Consider the following 16,886-nt stretch of genomic DNA (forward strand, 5'->3'; position numbering starts at 1 on the left):
TGTACATTACACCAAGTAATGTAAAGTAGTGTAAATAACATCCACTTTCTATTAACACTTCGCCAGGCCTTCGTCAGGGAGTAAGAGGTAATTAAAGAGATACACCTGTGACTATACATTTTCAGGATCTAACCACTAGATGTCTCTTGGGAGTTCATTAATTTCTAAAACAATCCAAAAGACTTTCACGTACAACCCAAAAATAATAAAGTGAAAAGTACAATAGACTCTAGAGAGTTTGTGCGGAGTAAGGCGATCCAACGTCCTTGTTTTCGAGGGACAGTTTCGGTTTTTGTTGTTTTGTCCCCAACTAGAGCCGTCATCAGAAATGTCCCCGTTTTAAAACACATTCTAAACACCCCATCACAAAAAAAACGACCAACATATGTGACATGGAGCATCAACGCCTCTAAATAGTCTAAATTAAAGGGTGTCTGCTTAATATTTGAGACTACAGCAAAGAAGATGGCAAGGATATAAAAAATGTAACAATACAAATAAAATAAGTGGTTATAAAGTCGAATCAGAGGAAGCTCACATTCAGCTGTGGTGTGAAAGTAGCCTTGATTTCGAACAGATACACATTTTCTATTGCCATACTCTTTAACAAAGAACACAAACAGGTTCTGACAAATACATGACTTTTCATATGTATGTGTAAGTGTGGTGTTTGCATTACACTGAAATGTCTTTCTTTAGAATGAAATTGCTTTTTCTAAATGACTTGTCACACTGTGGAAAACAGCATTTTCTTTGCATATGCCGTTTCAGTTCTGTGTGATATGTGAAACTCTTCTCACACTGAAGACACGTGTAAGGCTGCTCTCCAGTGTGAACTCTCATGTGAATCTTAAAGTTTCCTTTAAGTGTGAAACTCCTTCCACACTGAGGGCAGGTGAACGGCTTCTCTCCAGTGTGAACTCTCATGTGATTCTCAAGATTGGCTCTTTTTGTAAAACTCTTTCCACACTGATTGCACATGTAAGTCTTCTCTAGGATGTGAATTTTTACATGATTCTTAAGGTGATTCCTATTCTCAAGATTGGCTCTTTTTGTAAAACTCTTTCCACACTGATTGCACATGTAAGCCTTCTCTAGGATGTGAATTTTTACATGATTCTTAAGGTGATTCCTGTCTGAGAAACTCATTGGGCACTTACGACATCTAAAACAGTTCTCTCCGGAGTGAATCCTCATGTGATGTTTAAAGCCTACTATATATCTGTAACTCTTTCCACACTGATCACAAACAAAAGGCTTCTCTCCCTTGTGAATTGTCATGTGAGACTTAAAACTAGCTTTTCGTGTGAAGCTCTTCCCACACAGTTTGCATTCGTAAGGCTTCTCTCCAGTGTGAATTCTCATGTGGGCATCAAGTTCTTTTTTCTGTTTGAAACTCTTCCCACACTGAGAGCAGATGAACGGCTTCTCTCCGGTGTGTACTCTCATGTGAATTTTAAGACTTCCTTTAATTGAGAAGCTCTTCCCACACTGTTTGCAGGTGTGAGGCTTCTCTCCGGTGTGAAGTTTCAAATGGGCATTAAGGTTTTTTTTCTGTGTAAAACCCTTTCCACACTGAGGGCAAGTGAACGGCTTCTCTCCAGCATGGATTCTCAAGTGGACTTTAAGGCTGTCTTTTCGAGTGAAACTCTTTCCACATTGTTGACAGGTGAAAGGACTCTCTCCAGTGTGAACACTCAGCTGGACTTTAAGGTTCCTAGATTCGGTTTCATGAGCCTGTGAGTAACTAAAAGATTTTCCCCCAGTCATGAAATCATGGCATTTCTCATTCTGATCTTTCTCTTCCATTTCATTCAGTTCTTGACTCTCCTCTTTCAGTGGCATCAGGGCTAGGGTGAACAGAAACAAAAACAAGTCAACACCAGTTTAAATGGCACAAATCAACAGACATGAAAAAAAGATGTGAAACATAAAATCCAACATGTATGCAAAGTTAGGTTTTTGTGATTTTTTTTTTAAAGAAAAAGAGAGAGAGAGAGAGAGAAAAGACACGGGCTCCAGTCGGACTCGGGCCGAGAATTCTGATAAGCTGTTGGACAAGGGCCAGGCTAGGGCCTGAAAGTCTCAGGCCAGGGCCTAGATTTGAGGCCCATGCAGGGCTCGAAGTCTTACATCTCAGGTAGGTCCTTCAGGGTGTCCTGGAGGGGTGAGATGTTTAAGTTGCAACATCTAGCTACTGGAGTGCCTCAGGACTCAGTGCTTGGACCACTTCTCTTCATTCAGAAACATGACTTTTCCCATCACTGCTATGCTAAAAACACACAACCTCTAATACCAGCAAGATGATCCAATGGTAGCTGCTCACATCTCTGCCTGCCTGACAGACATTTCTTGCTGGATGAATGACCACCACCTTCAACTCAACCTTGCAAAGACAGACCTGCCACTTCATCACAACCTCTCCATTCAGCTAGGTTCGTCAACAATAACTCCCATCCAGAACAGCCAGGAACCTCGGAGTTGTGACAGATAATAAGTTAAACTTCACAGACCACATTGCTAGAACTGCCCAGTCTTGCAAATTTTCCTTACACAACATTAGGAAGATCAGGCACTTGTCTAGTCCAGTGGTTCCCAACCCCGGTCCTGGAGGCACCCCAACACTGCAGTCAGAGTGAGAGTTAATGCACTTAAATCACATGATTAGACAAAAACACTCAGAACTAGAACTACAAATTAATAAATGAACACAGATTATACAGAAATTTATGATCTACATTTGGTATGTACTGATTTGTAGATTATATTGAATTATTCACTTGTCATTCCAGATGTGTGTGTTGTTGTTCTTCTTGTATTTTCACTGCTGTACTGCAGGTGTCGTCAGTGTGCTGTGATTCCAGCGCTTACAAACAAGTCAATCATTTTCACAAGCATTTGATTCAGTTGAGTCTCAGCGGGTTCAGAAATTTAAAATGACCAAACAGTGTGTTTATAATGTACTGATTCACAACAAAAGGGAACTAAATGAGACGCATCTTTTCTGTTACTCATGTGTGGATGTGTGCTTTACTCACACAAAAAAAAACTGTTCGTTAATGTTATTATATGCATTATGAGATTAGATTTAAAAAAATAAGTTATTAATTTCAAAGTTCTCTATAAAACTATCTGAATGGGTTGTATTAATTTAAACTCTTTAAAAGATTAAAAACACAAACCTTTCTTCAGCAGAATCACAGATGCAGGAGCACGGCGCAGACTTATGACATCATGTCACCACGCCAAAATAAAAGTCCTGTTCACACTAAAAATAACAGAAATTCACATACAGAAAACACATTTAAACGACAAGATAAAGGTTTGATTCAAAGGATAAAACACAGATTCAGAAAGCTATCAATATCACAGATTTTTACTAAAGCTTCTGGCTAACATTGACTAAAATAATCATGTCTTTCATAGTCATATTTTAATTTTCTATCAAAAACTTTACCATTCCAAAAACATGCACAATAAATACCACCTTAAAAATATTAAGTAAGAAGTCAGAAATAGCTTTATTACCAAGTATGTTTACACACACAAGGAATTTGACTTGGCGACAGGAGCTTCCAGTGCAGAAGAAAGTACAGACATAGTGCAGACATACATGATAGTGCAGGCATACATAGGAATTATAACACTAATATAAGAAAAACAAAAAATTAAATAATGCATTATATACAGAAGTAGACATAGAGAAAAAATATGTAATTGTTTGAATGAATGTACAGATATGTTATTTACAAGTGTGCAGTTTACAAATGTACAAATTTCTGATTCTTTGTATGTGTCCGCTATGATGGACAATGTATAGTTATGAATGTTTTAATTGTTCAGGCTGAATATAGCCTGCGGGGATGAAATGGTTCTGGTGCTCAGTGCTCTGTAGCGCCGACCAGATGGCAACAGTTCGAAGAGAGAGTGGGCTGGGTGTGAGGGGTCTAAAGTGATTTTCTGAGCCCTTTTCCTCACTCTGGAGATGTAAAGATCTTGGAGGTTGGGCAGAGGGGAACCAATAATCCTCTCAGCAGTCCTGACTGTCAGTTGTAGTCTCTTGATGTCAGATTTGGTAGCTGAGCTGAACCAGACAGTTATAGAAGTGCAGAGGATGGATTCAATGATGGCGGAGTAGAACTGTTTCAGCAGCTCCTGTGGCAGGTTGAACTTCCTCAGCTGGTGAAGGAAGTACAAATTCTGCTGGGCCTTTTTAACAATGGAGTCAATGTGGATGTCCCACTTCAGGTCCTGAGAGATTGTGGTGCCCAGGAACCTGAATGACTCCACTGCAGTCACAGTGCTGTCCATGATGGTGAGTGGGGGGAGAGTAGGGGGGTTTCCATTACAGATTTGCGCAAAACTTGTTGATTAAAAAACTATTGTGAAATTATGGCGTTTCCATTAACCAATGTTATGTGAATAAAACATAATTTTTTTCCTCTTGCAATAAGTCATGGCGATGAAAGTTGGTAGGTTTACGTATATATCGCAGCCACCGCACTAGCCTTTATTTTTAATCGAAGGAGACATAGGCATGTATCTTCAGTGAATAAGCATGGAGAGCAGCTTCTGGGATGCTTCTGAAACGTGCCGTAGTTCACCCAAAAATGAAAATTACCCCATGATTTACTCACCCTCAAGCCATCCTAGGTGTATATGACTTTCTTCTTTCAGACGAATCCAATCGGAGTTATATAAAAAAATGTCCTGGCTCTTCCAAGCTTCATCATCCGCCAGACAGGCGTTCTATTGTGAACACGCGTACAACAGTTAGCGGAAGCTAGAGATTACTGTTAATAAAATTGTAAATATTTTTTTCTTAAAAAAAAAACGCATCGATTCGCTACAGGAGCCTTTATTCACCCCCCAAAGCCGTGTGGGACACTTTTTTATGATAGATTGATGCGCATTATTGGACTATTGAAAAAAAAACCCTACTCACTGCCATTATAAAGCTTGGATGAGCCAGTATATTTTTAATATAACTCCAATTGGATTTGTCTGAAAGAAGAAAGTCATATATACCTAGGATGGCTTGAGGGTGAGTAAATCATGGGGTAATTTTCATTTTTGGGTGAACTATCCCTTTAAACACAAGCACTGACTAGAGTGGCCAAGATCAGCTCCAGTGGCCGTGTCCCATGTCAAAAACAGAAGTATAACGGTAAATAAATATCGGTTATGCATATTGGTTATTGGGCACATAAACATGCAAATAATTGGTATTGGTTATAAAAAAATATCAATATCGATTGATCACTATTGAAAATAGTAGAGGGCCTAACACAAAACCTTGCGGTACTCCATAATTTACTGATGTTAACTTGGATAATTGCCCATTTAAATAAAAAAAAATTTTAATAGGTACAATCTAAACCACCTTAATACCAGTCCATGAATACCAGTGTAATTCTGTAATCAATCAAGAGTATGTCATGATCTATAGTGTTTAATACAGCACAAAGATCAAATAAATCTTCGCAATCTCTGCTTCCTGCGGAGAACGGCTTTGGCGGCGTCTGATGCCGGTGACTGGGGGAGGGGACACAGAAAGAGGTGCAAGAGGAAGCGTAAGCAGGGAAGGAGAATGGGGGTCCGTGCTAGGCTAAAAACAAATCCTAAACTAGACATTGGACTACTCTCCAGTGTCTGCTCCCTGGACAATAAAATGGTCCAATAAAATGGTCGTTTTTGTTTTCACGGAGACGTGGCTCAGCGACAGAGTTCTGGACACCGCCATTCAGTTAGACGGCCTCACTACGTTTCATGCCGATAGAGACAAAGCCCTGAGCGGTAAGACTCGCAAAGATGGCTTGTGTGTTTACATCAACACTAAATGGTGCAAGAATTAGTCTCTGCTCATCATTGGTAGAGTTTGTGACTGTCAGATGACTGCCAGCTTGAATGGTGTTGGGACATGACCTAGAGATAGAGATGAGTTGATAATATTGAGAAGAGGCTGTTCTGCTACGGGTAACAACTCTTCCATTAATTTAGTGGGTATCAGATCAAATAAACATGTTGTTTTAGATGCAATGATAAGCTAATATAGCTCCCCCTGTCCTATAGTTGTGAAGCACTGCAATTGTTCTTGAGGGACTATAATTGAGGTTGAATCATAAAACACTGTTGAAAATTATACATTTGCAATTGTATTTTGAATATTAGCAGAATGCACATTACCTGATCAATGACATGATCACTTTGCAAAATACAATATCTATCAGTAAGATTGGTACCATTCAATATTATTAAATCTAGTGTATAATGGAAATGATGAGTGGGTCTGGTGACTTTGCCTGACCCCAAAGGAGTTAAGTAAATACAACTCCTAACTCATACATTATTATCTCCCTGTATGTGAATATTAAAATCTCTGAGAATCAATGCTTTATTGATGTTGACCAATTGGTCGGAGAGAAAATCTGTGAACTCGTAGAAACTGGGTCAAGGAGCAATAGAGGGCCTGGGCCGTGGAGCAGAGGGTTGTGGTCCAATTGCAGACTTGGGCGGTGGAGCACTGGCAGGCCTAGACCGTTGAGCACTGAACAAGGCCATGGTGGAGTAAGAACATGAATAGCCTCCGTGGCCATGGCATGGGGCACAGCAAGTTCCTGGGTTGTCTCCGTAGCGGTACAATATTTCAACAATTTGACCTCTGTGGTCATCCTAGGGCAGACAGGAAGTTCATAAATGACCTCCATGGTTGTATCTGGGTTGAACGGGAGTTCATTGACAACCTCTGTGGTCACATCAGGGCAAACAGGAAACTTGGGACAACCTCCGTGGTCGCATCAGGGCAAACAAGAAGTTAATGGATGACCTCTGTGGTCACATCAGGCCAGACAGGAATCTCAGGGACGCCACCCCTGGCAGTGACGAGAGGACTAGGATGACCTCACTGGCCTTGACGGAAGGAACTACTGTGGACATTCTTGCTGGAGAAGTGTGTGCAGCCCAAACACACAAGATGGCAACCATCACCGGGAGTACAGCAGAAGGTGGTAGGATGTCTGGGGCTCCCAAGACAAGAAGTGCTGAGACCACTGGAATTGCCATTGCTGGCATGCGGGCCATGGTCAGCTTTGGACCGGCCTCCGTGGCTGGGAGCATGATACCCCCCATCAGAATTTCCTGGGGAGTCTCTGGTTTGGCAGACATGACGTGAACAAGCGCTGGCATGGTGGGTATTGCAGGATTGCGGTACCTCATCTGCATTTACCACAGTAAATGAGGAACTGCTTAGTAAGAGGACAAAGTCCATATATTGGGCCAGAGTCCATGACACAGTGCTCTCAGTCATTAGGTAATTCCAAGGGTCAGTATGTCCATTGCAAAAAATGCCCTTGAGGGTCCACCTGACAGCAAAGTCTGCAAAAATCCTCCACATAACTCTCCAAGGAACGATCTCCCTGAGAGTTGCAAGAGCTGAACTGGTGGGTTCATTTTTAACAGCCTAGCTTTCTGTAACAAACTTCCACTGGAGGCGAGTTACAGTATGAACCATGTACAGATTTATTTGCAATAACGTGAATTAAATACAAACTAAACAAAGGCTTGGCAAACATGAACTAAACATGGACAGAAACATAGAACTTACCAACAGTGTTACAGAGAACAAAGCTAGACAAGAAACAATGGGAACATAGAACTCATGACTAGAACAACCAATATGACCCAATCACAAGGGGAGCGCATGACAGAATAACATGAGGAGCAAGGGAAGCACATGACAAAGAGGAAGCATGACAGTGAGAAATACAAAATAAAAGACATGAAAATATAAACAAGAAATATAACCTAAAACCACGTGACAGAATTAAACAAGAAATGATGTAACATTTACATATATATTTACAGCTGAGGTATGTATTTACCTGAGGTAATTTTTCCTTTTTACAGAAGGTAAATGTCACCTTAATATTTATTGACATTATCCATAATGATTACTGAGATGGCACATTCAGACAGGACACTGAGATGCTCTGGTAATAATTACTTTATCCCACTTCTCCATGTAAAACTAATCCTGTCCGAATAGGGTTTAACAAAGAACACAATCAGGGTCTCACATTTACACAACTTTTACATTTGTATGTGTAAGTGTAATGTTTTAAAGGGATTGTTCATGAAAATTCTGTCATCAATTACTCACCATCATGTCGTTCCACACCTGTAAGTCCTTCGTTCATCTTCGGAACACAAATTAATTTATTTTTGATTAAATCCGAGAGCATTTTCTCCCCCCATTGGGAGCAACGGAACTACCACATTCAAGATCGAGAACGGTAGGAAAAACATCATTAAAGTACTCCATGTGCCATCAGATGAACATGAAATGTGTTTATGCGGTTTAAGGTTAAAAAAACACAATATTTTCCACATACTGTACATTATTGTTTCTCCTCTATGCCCCGCCTTTCTGAAACGTGTCGATTTTTACAAAGCTCATCGGTCACTACAGCGAGAATAAAAGTTACACCTTCTTTCTTTGTGTGAACATTGGGCGGCGTTATGCAAATCTTCCACCAAAAACATCATGACGTAGATATGTGAGGGCATGTTAGAATGAGCTGTTTTAGGTAGGCGTGGTTGACCCTTAACTTTTATAAAGAATATCTCTTTGGATTTGAGACTTTAGTCTTTGCAACTTTACAGATCTTCTTTATGCACCAAGAGCTTGTAACACTCCAAAGAGAAAGGAAAAATTGAAATCGCATGCTCAAAAAGATAAAAAGTTATAGACACTGAAGTGCCTTGAAAACTGAAATTTTTTTTTTCATATAAAAATACATGAAATCAGTCCTGGAGCAATCCAGAAAAGTAATAGGTTGAAAGTCACATGTCTCATGAGTTTATATTTAAAAATCTGAAGAAGATACCATGAAAAATTAGATTCCTGCAACCATTTAAACACACACACATATATGAAAAATGTTGAAAAAAGAAAATAATTATTTGTGCAAAAAGCCGATCGCTAAGTTACGCTCCCAACAGATGACAGGTGCATCATGAGCCGTCACGCGAGAGCGCCAGAATTCAAATAAACAATATTCCGCGTATCTTTGACTTTTTTTTTAGTGGATGGTCTCATTCTGTTTGTGACACTGTATGCTACATGACTCGTTATTACGATGAATCTGGTACATACTGCGTACATGTTTTGATATGTACTGCTTACACAAATTTAGCAAATACATTCTTTATAAGCTTTCCATTGAAAAACAGCGATCTATCGTCGATGCTTGCGGCTTAGACCTTTTAGAATGATATATAGTTTGTCAAGATTAATTATGTCCCTTTTCATTTCATCTATTCGTAAACATTTACACGTGCAAACAAAGAGCGTTCAGTGCCGACGTCCAGGTGCGGGTTAACAGGTTAATGTATTTTTATGTGAAATAAAAAAATCAGTGTGGTACAATTTTTTTCAGGGCACTTCAGTGTCTATAACTTTTTATCTTTTTGAGCATTATCAACTCTGGATGATGGATAGTAAAGCCCAAAGGGTCTTCTTTCCAAAGACACCAAAATTGTGTGTGTAGCACACTGTTGTCAGGGACTGTTACCATTTTAAGTTAGGTAGGTCATTTTCAGCTGCGAGTCCTAAAATGGGGGGTGCAGGTTAACAGGTTTAATAAATGAAATGATACTCTAAATAAGAAACTGAAATTTCCAGCAGGTGGCAGTAAATGTCTTTCTGAGTCATTGGCTGTGTTTGAAACCGCATACTCAATGAGTAGATACTTAATTTCAATGAGTACTTACTTAACGAGATTTGGCTGTAGAGTACGTACTCTTTTAGCGCTCGTTAAGTATGAATGCGATCCGGACATCATCTGCCATGTTGACGTTATCATGTGACTTATGACGTAATAACAAGTGCAACAACTTAAAAGATATGAGCGACAGGTTTAATTCATTTATCTGTAAATATTTTGATGTTGATGAAATTTCATTTTGTGGTCTTGTTGAAGACAGCTGACCTTTTATTTTGTGATTGAAGTATAACCAGTAAATATTGGGTTGATTTAAGTTTTTATGTTTTTAACCCTACTAATATGACCCCCAGTTCCCCTTCTAGGGAACTCCACGCTGCGCCCCCTAGGGGGCACTATGGGGAATGCAGTCTGCATGACCAGTGTCTGAAGCACATGTGAAACCATGCTAATCTATTGGCACACCTGGCCCATGACGTCATAGGCGGGATTCCCGGAAGTATAAAAGGGCACCTGCCGAATACGTCATCCTCTTTGCTGTCTTCAGGAGCCGTCTGTTTGGAGTACAGTGTGTTACCATGTCTGACAACCCAGGTGAGCGTTTCAAGAAGTGCGTGCCTCCGTGTCCTAGGTTTTTTGACACCTGAGGACACGCACGACTTGTGCGTTATGTGCCTGGGGGAGGAGCACACGCGTTCGGTGCTTGAGGACGTCGAATGTAAGCATTGTGAATCATTTCCAATGCGTAAGCTCCGATCACGTTTGGGGGCACCTGCCGAATACGTCATCCTCTTTGCTGTCTTCAGGAGCCGTCTGTTTGGAGTACAGTGTGTTACCATGTCTGACAACCCAGGTGAGCGTTTCAAGAAGTGCGTGCCTCCGTGTCCTAGGTTTTTTGACACCTGAGGACACGCACGACTTGTGCGTTATGTGCCTGGGGGAGGAGCACACGCGTTCGGTGCTTGAGGACGTCGAATGTAAGCATTGTGAATCATTTCCAATGCGTAAGTTCCGATCACATTTGTCCCTTTTTCTCGCGGGTTGGGTCCCGCTGCTGCTGAGGCACAGCGGAAACTCAGCTCGTGGGGATCGCAGGTTGAGCTCGCGGAGAAGTTTGAGAAAGGCATGGATCTTTCAAAGGCTCCTACCACGGGCTCTAGCGTGCTGCGGGATCCAAACACTCTGTCGTTGGAGTCATCTGATCCTGATAGTGCGCTGCTGGGCTCTTCTAGTTATAGTGACGAAAATGAAGAGGTTGATGTGGTTGGTGACGATGATGAGAGTGTGAGCACCGAGTCGTCATCGGGCATTCCCAGCCGCGCATACAGGGATATGCTGGATGTGATGGATCGTGCCTCTGAGCGGCTTGTTCTAGCGTGGAGATATCTAAATCCTGGGGGAAACCGTATTCCTTTCGGCTGCATGTCTTTCAGCACGCAGATTATGCGAATGTTGAGGGTGTGGCCGAGCGCGGATCCAAATCCTTGAATGAGAATGGAAGCAATGCAATAGAAGGTGAAATAGTCTATGTCTATGATGATTCCCAAGTCCTGCTGATGATTTCAAAAGAAAAAAATAGTCCTTCATGCGCTCTTAAAATAATCCAGCAAAAATGTCAGTCCACAAAGCTAAATCCTTGTACTTGGGACATTTGATAATTCACAAGGTGATGTGGTGTTAACAATCCTTTATGAAGAACTCCTAACTCCACTCGATGTCTATATCAGTAGAGTCTTTGCAACTACTCATACAGCAAAAAAGAGTAACATTTAAAGAGGGAACATAAACATAAATTCAATATATCAATTGAAAACAGATACAAAAATATATATATAAAGAGAAGAAAACCTTACATGATAGAGCTGGAAACAAAGTTTCTTAATTGAGACTCCATGAGCTTTGCTAATAGTAGGACCATGCTTCCCTCTACCAAGAAAATCTTCTACTCTAATACCTGGTTAAATACCTGGGGTGAGTAGAAGAATCTGAGAGATGACAGATGTCTGGTCTGTTTGTGCAATTCTACAAGACATACTATACATATATAAATGATAAACTTTTTTAGAAAACAATAATAATTATAGAGAATCAATAAGTCATCAATTAGAAAGTATATAGCCTTTTAAAATACTCAGTCAGACTACAATTAATCAAATTACAACTCCTTATTTTTGGAATCTGATTATGTAATTCAGATGACATATAATTAGTAACTACTCAGCAGGTTGTTTAATTTGACACAGAGTCAATGAGGAATCAAACACCCCGAACCCAGCATAGAGGGGTTCAGTGAATGTGGTGTTGAATGTGTGTAAGTGTGTGAGTGTGTGTGTGTCAGAGATGCTGTAGAAGGACAGCGTGCCGGCCGACCAGTCCAGATACACTCCTACTCTATTAGAGGATGAAGGGCGAGGAATTTCAGTTCGCTTGTTATTGTGCCAGACAGTGAATGCTTTTTTAGAGCAGTTCAGACTCCAAGATTTGTCATTGTATCCAAACCAAGAGTTATTTCCTTCTTTCCTACTGATTCCTTTATATGCCGCTGATATATAAGACCATCCACTCCATTCAGCCTCCCAGTAACAGCGTCCAATCAGACTCTCTGTACACAGAATCTGACACCACTCAACAAATCTCTCTGGATGATCGGGATACGGCTGATAGTCTTCCACACGTGTCACCTTTCTGTTTTCCTCAGACAAGATGAGTTGAGCGTTTACTGTGTTCGGATCCAGTGTGAGATCATAGGCATCTGAACACAAGAACAGAGATTAGAAGTACTTGAAGGACAGTTTTAGAACTGTGTTCTTGTTTAGCTATACTTGTGAGGGCCAAATGTCCTCACTTATATAGTGAAATATCATGATAACTGACTAGTGAAGACATTTTATGTAACCCTTTAGTTAACCTGTTGACCAGCTAAATATGACATGCCCAAAATCAAATGACTGAAGCTCTTGAATCATTTGGTCTACAGACATAAATCCTGGTCTTGTTTGAAAGCAGACACTTGATATTTTATTATCAAATAGTAATAGGAATTTGTATGAAATTGAGTGAGAATTCATCTTTGTCCTTGAGTGACAAGTTGCCATATATACATAAACAAAGCTGACCCTCACAAGCTCTTTCAAAACATGCTTCTTTGGTGAGCATCCATTATTAAACACTCGCAGGACATGAATTTTGAAAACTGTGAATATTTTGAAATGTGTTAATGCAAAATGTGTTATAGTGATCAATGTGAATGTGCATGTGTTTGCGCATAAAAAATAACAGACTCTTGTATGTTACTTTACTGTAATTGTCTTTACCTTGATTACAATTGTCATTCATCAGAACTTTACTAGCAAGACACTGATTTGGTTTATCGTACTAAAGGGTGCTAAATACTAGGGCTGCCCCCCAATAGTGGACTAATCGTTAGTCATCCACTTATCATTCATCGAGCTCAAATATGGCTTATCATCTGAAATATGTAAGTAGAAGCAACATTACACGGCCGCTCAATCTAATGTTAACCTAGAGAAATGTGCGCTATATTCAAGTGTCTGTGTGGAGTGGAAGCTGAACAGCAGCTCACAGCAGGACAGATGGGGGCGCCGGTGTGCTCACTTTATTCTAAATTATTCTGTCTTTTTTGGTCATACAGATAAGAGTAATACATCTTTCAAATCTGTAAAGACTCTATGTTTATTTGTGTGCACTCACAATAACAACAAAACATTGCACTTTTGTAAAATAATGAAAGCAAAGTCCTGGCCAAACATCCACAGACAGCTCGCGTTCAGAGCGACATCCAGTTCACGGACCAAAAGTGTGAGTAAACTTTATTGAGATCGGGACATATCAACCAGTAATTAAATTTCAAGTAACGAACGGTAGAAAATTCAGGATTGAATGGTATGTGACTTATGACAGAATATAGTCACACAACTGATCATTAATTTTTTTCTTCACATGTCTCGCCTTTGGTAACAACGATTCACGATGCTTTTTTTTCTTGCCCCCTCCTTACTCAAGAGTCAAATGTCGGCCATGCAGCTGACATTATGGCTTTCTTCATCCAGCTGAGAATCTTTTCAAGAAAGTTTTGTAGTTCAGTCTGTATTTCATGCCAGTGGCGTAGCCCCAGATTTCTGATTGCTTAAAGTATATAAAAAAAAAGTAATTTAATGTTTCAGGGAAAACAGCAAGGAGGCTACCTTACCATTTAAAAATTTTTTTGAGAAACTAATAAAGTTAAAGGTGCAATAGGTGATTGTCTTCAGAAACATTTTTTGTTATGCTGGTTGAAAGTCTCTTTACATCCCGATAGCAATCATTAAGTTAAGTATATGTATTCTAAATGTATTTGTCTGTATTTATATATTCTGTGGAAGGCGTAGGATCAAGAAATGTTCGTCCAATCAAAACGCTTCTGTCCGAGCCTTTTAATATGCTTTCCTACCTGCCTGTCAACGTATGTATTAGCATACCTCTGCGCACCCGGTTCCAGGATACGTCATCAGCGCATTCACGCACGCTGTGCAGACAGAGCGAGAATGGCAGACAAACATCAACAACCCGATCTTCCTTCCTGGTATTGTAGTAACGTTACTTTTAAAGTTTTCTCACCGGTGAATGACACATGATGTAGCCCAGCGGTTAATCCAGTCCTCGCGCCAGGTCGTTAGAAGTGAGCTACGTGCATGAACTGTGTTCCGATCGATATGATCCCTACACAGTGTTCATTGCTGAGCGGGGGAAATCCGTTCACTTCAGAACATGGGCTGGAATTGGGAACCGCTGATGTAGCCTATTGTAGTAATGTTGTCTCAGGTATTCTGGTCTGTGGCGATTGCAGGGAGGGTGGGACGTTCCCGTTCAGTGCTATCAGGCTAAAGTTAGCATTTTCCAAGATCTCCTACTGCACCTTTAATGATGCTTAATCGTGATCTCTACGGTGGACGCACAATATACGTTTCATACGGATTACATAATCTGAGAATATTTGTTTTGTTTTGAATTGGTTCATTATTAAAACATTTCGCGTAGATCCTATTTCTCATGTCTGTGAGGCAATGGAGTTTCGGTTCTTTTTTGACGCGCTCAAGTTCACAGGGATCGAGATGGCAGAAATAGTATCCTGTTTGTTTTTATTATTTTACAGCGCACAACGTTTTGTTGTTATTGTGAGTGTACACAAACAAATGTAGACCATTACCAGATTCGAACAATGTAATTATTCTTGTCTGTATGACCAAAAATGACGGAATATTTTAAGTGCAAGTGATCGCACCGGCACCTCCATGTTAACTGTCATGAAGTATAAGCACACTGCTATTCAGCTTCCACACTCCACAAAAACACTTGAAAATGCGCACATTTAGTACAGACATTATAGCCTACATGTAATATTGAGTGGCCCCCTCATTTTAAGATGGGCAAAATAAACAAAGAAATTAATAATTCACTGAAAACTGGAAGTAAGTCACTTTTGTCACTATCATCTGAGATGTAATCGGCTGGGTTTCTATGTTTTCTGTGGATTAGCACTATTTTGAACTGACTGTTTAAATGCATTCTAATTCTATTAATATCTAGTTTTGTGCACATGTTTAGGGGTAAGGGCTGGGTTAGGCAATAGAAAATATCATGAACCTGATGTAAAAAACAATGAGTGTGTGTATGTGTGTAAAAGAGAGAAAAGACATACATTTTCTCAAACCTGCTGTGATTCTGAAATGTTCTCCATGATCCAAACTAGAAAAAATAAAATCAATCATTCAATCAAAAAGTAACACAATTGATAAAGCACAATTAAGATGTTTAAACAAAGAATCTCTCAAAGCAGCACACGTGTTTCTACTGACGGTTAAATTTACAGAAAAATAACTTTATGCAAGTACACAAATGCACATATTGCAAGCATACCGCATCTCATAGCATGCCAGAGGCAGCTTATTACACAATGACTGCCATTAAAAGTCTTATTTGAAGCTAATGTATATGCAGTAAGAACTGTAATTATGAAAACGAGTTTTCCAAACATCCCTTTTCACTCCACTGTAATTGTAATAATCTAGAGAAATTTGTGTATGAAGTCTAACAGCAGATTATATTGTCCACAGAGAGATCTGATCTGAATATTAATAAGTCCACCTGGTCCCAGAAGGGAGTAGTGGGAACCTTGGGCACGTATCCAGGCCGGGTCTCAGGACCTCGTGAAAGTAGGTTGGCCCGAACACCAAGCACTCTACGCTCACCGAAAATGCTTGTAGGTCCCCGACCCTCTTGATGGAGGTGAGCGCGGTCAGCAGCGCTGTCTTTGAGAGACAGGAATTTAAGCTCGACTGACTCCAGCGGCTCAAATGGATCCCTCTGAAGTCCCGCCAGGACAACAGAGAGATCACAGGAGGGCACAAGGGGTGGCCTAGGAGGGTTTAGCCTTCTGGCACCCCTCAGGAACCTGACAATCAGGTCGTGCTTCCCCAGGGACCGGCCGTCCACTGCCTTGTGATGCACTGCGTTAGCAGCAACATACACTTTCAAGGTGGAGGGAGACAGCCTACTCTCCAAACTTTCTTGCAGGAAAGAAAGCACGACTCTGATAGGGCATCTTCGGGGGTCTTCTCAGCGAGAAGAACATCAGTCAGCAAACAAACTCCACTAGTGATAGTGTCTACCACCGCCGGTGGCAGATCACTTAAGTCTGCCGTGTCCCATCCAGGAGCCACACGTGGAGGTTCCAGAGATCTGGAAGCGGGTGCCATATGGTGCCCTGCCCCTGGGAAAGAAGGTCTTTCCTCAGGGGAATCCGCCAGAGAGGGGCTATCGTGAGGAGCATGAGTTCCAAAAACCAGGTCCGGGTGGGCCAGTAATATGCAACTAGCAAGGCCTGTTCCTCGTCCTCCCTGACTTTGCACAGTGTCTGTGCGAGAAGGCACACTGAGGGAAATGCATACTTGCGTAGGCCTCGTGGCCAGCTGTGTGCCAGTGCATCCGTGCCGAGGGGGGCCTCGGTCAGGGAATAGTATAACCGGCAGTGGGAGGACTCGTGTGAAGTAAACGGGTCTACTTGGGCTTCCCCAAATCGACTCCAGATCAGCTGGACCATCTGGGGATGGAGTCGCCATTCTCCCGGGAGCGTGGCTCGTGACAGCTCGTCGGCTGCCCGGTTGA

At 41.0% G+C, this 16,886-nt stretch overlaps 3 protein-coding genes across 3 annotated transcripts in view; all 3 read right to left on the minus strand.

Moving 5' to 3' along the window:
• LOC107718993 (gastrula zinc finger protein XlCGF57.1-like) overlaps window positions 1-16,886 on the minus strand; it is a 193,691-nt gene that overhangs the window by 106,287 nt on the left and 70,518 nt on the right. The window contains exon 2 of the mRNA XM_016526285.1: window positions 3,183-3,259. The gene's annotated coding sequence lies outside the window, so the exon portion shown is untranslated. The remainder of the gene's footprint in view (window positions 1-3,182; window positions 3,260-16,886) is intronic.
• LOC107719047 (gastrula zinc finger protein XlCGF8.2DB-like) lies at window positions 524-1,845 on the minus strand. Its single transcript, XM_016526353.1, has 2 exons — window positions 1,012-1,845; window positions 524-601 (listed from the first exon to the last, which is right to left on the minus strand). Exons 1-2 carry the CDS (start codon window positions 1,843-1,845, stop codon window positions 524-526), a joined length of 912 nt encoding a protein of 303 aa, XP_016381839.1.
• The window catches only part of LOC107719059 (E3 ubiquitin-protein ligase TRIM39-like), a 19,258-nt gene continuing 14,307 nt past the window's right edge, over window positions 11,936-16,886 (minus strand). The window contains exons 4-5 of the mRNA XM_016526362.1: window positions 15,421-15,467; window positions 11,936-12,474 (exon numbers count right to left, since the gene is read on the minus strand). Of these exons, the coding sequence (XP_016381848.1) occupies window positions 11,936-12,474; window positions 15,421-15,467 (586 nt within the window). The remainder of the gene's footprint in view (window positions 12,475-15,420; window positions 15,468-16,886) is intronic.

This window comes from Sinocyclocheilus rhinocerous, unplaced genomic scaffold (genome assembly GCF_001515625.1).
Source record: "Sinocyclocheilus rhinocerous isolate Xijiao unplaced genomic scaffold, SAMN03320098_v1.1 scaffold673, whole genome shotgun sequence".
NCBI classification, from domain to species: domain Eukaryota; kingdom Metazoa; phylum Chordata; class Actinopteri; order Cypriniformes; family Cyprinidae; genus Sinocyclocheilus; species Sinocyclocheilus rhinocerous.